The sequence below is a fragment of the Panthera tigris genome, chromosome X (genome assembly GCF_018350195.1).
Source record: "Panthera tigris isolate Pti1 chromosome X, P.tigris_Pti1_mat1.1, whole genome shotgun sequence".
NCBI classification, from domain to species: Eukaryota; Metazoa; Chordata; class Mammalia; order Carnivora; family Felidae; genus Panthera; species Panthera tigris.
The window spans coordinates 124,857,184-124,865,079 of record NC_056677.1 but is presented as its reverse complement, the minus strand read 5'-3'; the positions used below and the strand labels follow the sequence as shown (position 1 = coordinate 124,865,079).

At 43.1% G+C, this 7,896-nt stretch overlaps 1 protein-coding gene across 1 annotated transcript in view; it reads right to left on the bottom strand.

Moving 5' to 3' along the window:
* Positions 1–3,182: 3,182 nt before the first annotated feature.
* Positions 3,183–7,896, bottom strand: part of ZNF185 (zinc finger protein 185 with LIM domain) — a 70,304-nt gene continuing 65,590 nt past the window's right edge. Inside the window, exons 21-23 of the mRNA XM_042974985.1 lie at positions 7,424–7,526; positions 6,436–6,534; positions 3,183–5,496 (exon numbers count right to left, since the gene is read on the bottom strand). Of these exons, the coding sequence (XP_042830919.1) occupies positions 6,436–6,534; positions 7,424–7,526 (202 nt within the window). The 3' untranslated portion in view covers positions 3,183–5,496. The remainder of the gene's footprint in view (positions 5,497–6,435; positions 6,535–7,423; positions 7,527–7,896) is intronic.

The window sequence follows — 7,896 nt, the reverse complement described above, 5'->3', positions numbered from 1 at the left end:
TAACAGTGTACAGTGAAGAGGGTCTGAAGCATGGGTCTTTCGCAGAGCAGATGGTGTGATAGAAAACATTCACAGGCACAGTGCATGTTGCAGAGACCATTCACATAAAAGAAGGCTGGGTGGAAACAGCGTTAACAAGGAAGCCCATCAGGAAAGCAGTGCCAGTCTTTCTCAAGCAGGAAGAGTTGAGAACAGGGACTCCGTGGTTTACACCAACAGAAGGCTAGAGCAACAAAGATCAAGGAGGCTGCCACTAGAAAATAAGGAAAAAACCCCAATGATTCCAGCTTCCAAAAGGACTGTCATGGATGATCCTCAGGTTCTCCAGAGGCCACTGAAAAAACACATGTGTACCCTATTTTTGACAACCCATAGTGTTCAGTGTTGCTGCCAGAGAATAAGGGCTTCTCTTCTGCCTTCCAAATCCTGTATAATTACCTCTTAGAATACTCAAGTACCTGCAGAACTGATCTCAGAAACACTTTGATGATGGATTCTGGGACCTGTAGTTTCGAGTATTCTCCCTTATATAGGGGAGAGAATGCACAAAGAGGCAAGCATGCTGCCTAGTTGCTAACAGCCAGTCCAGCATGGGCCACCTCTTTGACCACTCATCACCCATAATACTCTTCTATCCATATTTTTCTCCCAAATATTCAATAGCAATACTATGTTTCTGCTTAGCATAATGCAAGCATCCTTCATATAGGGGAATGTGCCTTCATCTTCTCCAAGAAGCAGTGTCAAAAATCCCATTAGACACACCCTCATTCTCTGGGGGATGTCTGTTCCTTTTCTAGTTCTGTCACAATTACACTTTGATATGCTGTAATCCACAGACTATAAGATTAAGCACCACCCACACAATTTAAATTGAGGTTAATAAATGAGAGAAGGAAAATTGGGCTAATAGATTCAAATATATAACAACAAAGCAAGACAAAATATGCATAGTTTCTATAGCTCTTATTTCTGAAGCTAGTCATTAGGTCATAGTATTTATAATTTCCTTCTTCCACCAGTATTTCAAGTTCTCTATGACCTCATTCAGGTGGCTGGGTTGTTTACCTGGTGGGAAGATACTAATCTTCATTTCTGACCAGTACGAGCCCTTAGTGGTCCTGCCTGCATGGGTCACTATAGTTCTCCATTAACTTGTATTATTGGACATGGGAACACTAAGAAACACTCTCAGAGGATCAGTCTCCTAGGTTGCAAACATAGTCCTTCCTGCCCCCACTATGTAACAGCAACCGTGTTTCCCCTTGATAATCAGAAGCAATCAACCAGCCACTAACCCTCTTCTTTGTTGTTTCAGTGGCATGAGGGACCCCCACATGGCCATGTGGCAATCTCAACTTTCAGTTCAATGGAACCATTGTTGGTTCCCCTGGTGAAAGCTTTCCTCCCTTGAGGCCTCCACAGGGAGAAGATATTGTACAAAGAAGCATCACAAGAAGAATGTGTTCTTTGGAGACCTACAGGTTGAAGACATTCATAAGCAGAGTCCTTAGAGGACACCACATGAGGGTTCATGGGTTGGGGGCCTTCACAGGTTAGATCTATGGGGGAGGTGGGGGAGGAATAGAGGGTATGTTCTGGGATCAGCCTTCTTGGTGGAAACATGGTATGCTAAGTGATTTTTCAAAATAACACTACCGTATTTTCCTTTTAGGTATTTGTGTCATATACTGTCATCAACAGAGTCCTAGAAATATCTGGTTACGAGCTACTGCTGTAGTCCTTATCCTCTGAAGTAACAAAACCTCTTCTTCCATTCCCAATTGTACTCATGTAGCCAAGATGGTGACTGAGGTTGGGGTGAGAAAGTAGCTCCAGGGACACTAGCTCAATAGCTATTGAACATTGGGTTCCAAGGTCACTGCTCACTAGTAGAAGGATTCCTCTGTCATGTCTTTTATCTTTGGACTTTTGATCACCTTTTTTTATCCCTGGGCTAGATTAAGACATATACAGTAAGAAAATTGTATTTTGGGATATAAAACTCAGAAGTGTGGGTCACTTGATAGGCAGCAGGATAATTCAACAGGATTCTGTAGCACTGACTTTAATGAGAAAGATGCAAGTCTTGACTACTGGTACACTTCTGGAGGAATGGGTTCAGATGGTGTGTGGGCACCTTTGAGAAGGATATTTGAGAGATACATATTTAGAATTATTGTCAACGAAGAGTTTATGGGACCAGGGTTGTTTAGATGGGAAAAGAGTTGATGAGGGAGAACCCAATAAGCATCTTTATTACTTTAGGGGCTGGCATATAGGCAAGGGAGGATATATTACCAGTTAAAAGGAAAAGATTCTAACTCAACTGAACAACGCATTTTCTGAAACTGGACCTGTCCACAGAGTGGGCTTGTATGGGACTGAGCTGATCATTGCAAGTGTACAAGGACTAGATGGCCATCTGTATGCAATGGTAATAAAGGGGAGGATGGACCCAAAAGAATAAAATATTCTTTGTTAAGATCTCATCAGTCTAGGGACACCTGGATGGCTCAGTCTGTTAAGCATCTGACTTCGGCTCAGGTCATGGTGTCATGGTTCACAAGTTTGAGCCCCGCATCAGGCTCTGTGCTCTCAGCACAGAGCCCACATTGGATCCTCGGTCTCCCTCTCTGCCCATCTCCCACTTGTGCACTTGCTCTCTCTCTCAAAATAAATAAATAAACTTAAAAAAACAAAAATATCTGACTAGTCTAAAATGCTATGCTTCCTGTGCATGCATGATTTCTAGATTTTGCTATTTTTTGCCTCTTTAGATTTGATACTTCTTGAAGTATTTATTTGCTTTTATAGAGAATGGCTTCAGGTAATATTAGAAAATAAATTACAGGGGTGCCTGGGTGGCTCAGTCGGTTAAGCGGCCAACTTCGGCTCAGGTCATGATCTCGCGGTCCGTGAGTTTGAGCCCCGCGTCAGGCTCTGTGCTGACTGCTCCGAGCCCGGAGCCTGTTTCAGATTCTGTGTCTCCCTCTCTCTCTGACCCTACCCCGTTCATGCTCTGTCTCTCTCTGTCTCAAAAATAAATAAACGTTAAAAAAAAAATAAAAATTAAAATTAAAAAAAAATAAAAGAAAATAAAAAAAAGAAAATAACACAGCCAATACACCAAGTTATTACACTTAAAAAAAGGAAACCTTAACATTGACTACATTGACATATTTAATATCTCAACATTTATTATAATTGAGTACATTAATTTGGGTTAAGCAAATGTGATTAAAAACACTAGACAATTAAAAAGAAGCAAAAGTATAATGCAACCACCTCTCTTAAGTCTGCAGAATTGTGTGCCTTTTTAGACATGAAAGTGTCTGTTTTGAATAGAAATCAATATTGATCTTACAAGCTTTCCATCAATTTCTTGCATATTGGTTCTAAAACTCCCTTAAAAGCACAGTGTATCTTAAAGGTGGAGAAGTCAGCCTATCTTGGATCTCTTTATCCTGTACTCGATCAACTAGGCTATACTGACTCAGGGTTGGTACCTCCAACACAAAGGAGCAGCCTTTCTTTCCCTTTTATTCATTCATTTAGCACCTGTCAGTGTCTATCATGTGCCAAATCCCTTGCTGTGGGCTATACCTGGGGAATACCAGCTCATATTTAGTGGTACATGACCTATTGTACCACTTTTCCCCTCCAGAGCAAATCTGATGTACATCTATGCAAATAAATGGAATGTTCCTCTCTGATCATTTGACGGGAAGACAAGTCCACCAGCCAATGTGCGTAGGAGTCAGAAACTGGAGAGAGATGGAGACATTTTCTAATTAAATTAAGGGAACAGACCCTCAGTTTTCATCAGAAAACTTTCAGGTTGTCCTTCCTCTCAAGGACCTTACATAGTGATCCTGGTCCCAAAGGCAGATGAGCTTAGTTGAACCTGAGTAGAGTATCAGCTGACCACATGGATGGGCCTGCAATTTGTTTAGACAGTCAACAGCTTTCTCTGTTCCAAGTACTTGGGACTCCAGTAGTTGCTGATATCCTGGCTAGCTCAGATTGGGTAGCTCACTGTGGCTTTCCCTGGGTTGACAAGCTCTTCTTTGGGAAGGTCTGTGAGTCAAGTCTCTACCCAGCAGAGAAATCTAAGTTTGGAAGAGTATCTCAGTTCAAAATTATTTTCATAGAAAGGGGAGGAGAGGGAAGGAGGGCACTTTGACTTTTGTGGTACTTCATAGGGAGACCTAGGATGCCCAGAGGAGGAACATGATTTTATACTTTCCTCTCTTTGTAAGAGTATGCCTCAGGGAAGACCTATGGAGGGCAATGTTACTTGGTAAAATGAGGTAACCTCTGCACAGACCTTGGCACACGACACTAAATCAATGCTTGGTAATGTGGTTACTGTTACTGAGAACATGGGTTCTGGAGAGAGACAGCAATGGTTCCACACGATGTAGTGACCACCTTCTGAGCCTTGATATTCCCATCTATAAACTGGGGACAAGAATAACCTCTGCATAGGATTAGTATGAGGATTGATGCCATCACTTTGTGATAATGCCTGATAGGTAGTAAGGCCTTGAGAAATGTTAACTGTTTTTCTCCCTTCTTAATCCTGCTGGAGTCTATACAACCTGAAACCTACTTTTGAAGATTTATGTGTAACTATTGGAATTGAGGGAAAAGGTATTAATCAGCTATCAAGATTCAGAGACAGATGTTCCTTTGGTCAGTGGCCTCTTAAGAATCACACCCCATGGAATGCAATCTTATCTGTGTAGACTTTCAAATTCATGCCCACAAGCTTGCAGGAAAAAAACCTCAATTATAGTGAAAACTGGGAAGGAGAAGATAATTAAAAGCTGCTATATAACTCAATGAAAAGCAATTAACTGTTTTTAAATGTGTATGGAAAGTTAAATATATAAATGTATGTATATATATGTGTATATATATGTATACATACATACACACATATATATGGCAACTATAACAGACAAGCTAAATATTAGCCTAAGCCAATCCCTAGCATTCAATGTCTGCAATTTACCCACCAGAGATTTACCCATCTGGCCCCTCAGAAGCTTCAGGGGACCTCTTGTTTTCAAGCCCCAAAGATACACTTAGAGCTGTAACCTAGAATGTGGGGTTGCTCTCTGTCCCAAAAGTCAGGACACACTGAAACTCATGCTCCTGCCTATCGTACCAGACCATCTAAACTCATCAGGAAGCCAACCTATCTTAAGAAAGCCAAGATGGAATTCTTGTTCAATCTTTTTTTTTCTTGAGCCTGAAATAAGATCATAGATATAAAGTGCTTGCTAAGCTATTAAAAGCTACACACACAAGTTATTGTCATCATTAAGATACTCTACTAGATGCAATCAGTTCAACTTGAGAAGGGCAAAAGTCTGAAGAAATCAAATGGGGAGGAGGAAAGTGAGGGAAGAGGAGCTAGCAACTTGGGGCAACTGGGGACAGCCAAACTTGTCCAGGAGTCATCAACTTCTTCTCAGCCTGGAAGAGCTAAAAGAAAATAGTAGTAGCCATTAGATTAGAAATGCACATCCAATCCAATAACCAGTCAGAGGTTCTTGGGGTGGTTGATGTCTCCAGGCATTAGGAAAAATAGTCCAGGTCAAGTGTCTTCTAGAGAGAAGGCAGAACAGGCTTATAGCTGGTGCAGAGCCTGGCAGCTACCCATTTCCATTGTCTTCAAGGTGGATACTCTGCTCTGTGTTTCTAGCTGAGGAGGTGCTAAGGAGAAGGGGCTCCCAGAATTTGGAAAGGCAGTGTCCTATAGGCACCAGGTCCCATGCAGCTCAGACACTGAGTCTGGGTCAGTTCTACTGGCTTTTAGCATGCAAACCTGTCTTCAGGCAGTGTTGGGGATGTGGTCCAGAGGCTACCCAAGCAGCCCTTCCTGGTTGGGCCAGCCCCAGGATGGCACCATCCCCTCCCACATATGCCCATTTATCCTGGCCTTTACCTACTGCTGGTCCCCCACCTGATTCTAGTTTCACTGAGCACCTTGCTTTTTGAGTCCTGATTTTATGCTATATAAGCAATGGTGGAAGTGATCCAATGGTGGAATTTAGAAGAGAGCCTTGGATTTGAATTAGAAGTTCTGGGTTGAGATCCTGATTCTGCCATCCACTAGCTAGTTGTTTCCTTTTTAGGTCTTCATTTGCTTGTTCTCAAATGAGGCTAACAACACAGGCCTGGCCAGCATCCCAGGGAAGCTAGAGAGCTCAGATAAGATGCTGCATGAAAGGTACTTATTGAGAGGAAGATGCTATAACTCCTGCAACTTAGAAGGGTCTGTGGGGAGGGTCTTTATCTGTACCACCTAAAACTTCAAAGCCTCAAGGCTAAGAGAGATAGTAGCATTCTGGTTTGAGACTCAGGAAGAGACCCGGGCACATTTCTTCTCCCAAATAAGTTTCCTGGCTGCTTGGTACCCACCTAGAAGAGCTTCTCATAGCATTTCCCACAGTGGATGGTGTCATGGTGAATGAAGATTTGATCCAGGAGCTCACCCATTGGTTTACTGCAAATCCCACACTGAAAGAGAAAGCAAGCTAGAGGTCAACATGTAAGTGAAGCAACATAAATTAGCGGAGTGTGGAGGGTGCACCTGAGCAGACACTGACTTGATGGCACATCCTGGACTTTGAAGCAGAGAACCAAAGTTGGTAGAAAACAGAGACAAAACTCAAACAAACAAACAAACCCACACAAATTAGCAGGCATGATGATCACATAGTAGTTAGGAGCCCAGGTTTCAGAACTGTGCCTGGATTTGAGCCCTAAATCCACTGTTTATTAGCGGGGTGATCTTGGGCAAGTTACTGAGGTTCTCTGAGACTCTATTTCCTGATATATAAAGTGGGCACACTGGCAGGTTATCATAAGGGTATGGTGAGGTAGCCCATAAAGGACACTGAACCTGGGGTCATATGTAAAATAAGCCATTGCTGTTGTAGGAGGGCTGAAGGACTTTAATTGTGATATTTAAGGTCCAAAGGAAGGTGATATGAAAACCTAATGAAAGGGAAGGCTATTACAACAGTGTAGCTCTGCTGTCCTCAGGACTCTCACACCTGCCACTCTAGTGGATATCTGAAGGACAAAAGTGGCCAGTCATCTACAGCAGACCTTCCTGCAGACAGTCTTGAATAAGAGGGGTCATGAGTTGCTAGGTGTCTAGGTCTCCAACCATCTCCACGGCTGCCCTGGGCTGATCAGGCATTCTGGCTTCCAGTTTGCAAAAGATGCTGAGCACCGTGGAAATGACTGCTGGCATCCTCAACTCCCTCCACTCGTTCAGTTCCCACTTCTCCCAAGCCTCTGGCATGGAGCACAATCACACAGAGATCAAGCCTTCTTTCTAGTCTTTGATCCACGAGGCTCCCTAAGTCTGGACGATGTTAGCACCACCCTTCTTCCTTACCTTAAAGCAATAATCATGGCAGCAGATGCCAAGATGCTCTAGGGTAATCTTTGGACAGTCTCTGATCTCCTGGTTGCAGTAAGTACAGATCCCTCCAGTTGTTCTGTGAGATGAAAAACAAGAACCTGGCAATCAGGCTGGCATGCAGGCTACTGATGTGATGCAGCCAGACCCTCTGATTTGACACAAACAGCCCTATGTGCCTGTATTCTCAGCCTGCCATCTTTTTCTGCAGTGTGCAATTGGTTACATATCCCTTGGCTGGGCCTCAGTTTACTATATACCTTCATGATATTTCCAGAAATTGGTCATGTATCTTCACCTTACTCACAATCATATGTGTGGACCCCTTGGTTTGATTCTTATTCCAGGCAGCTTACCTCTACCTGACCCCTTGCCTGGCATGCTGGGGGCACTACTCTCCTCTAGAACAGGAAGACCCATGCCTTCTTCTATAGGACATGTGCCCTTGT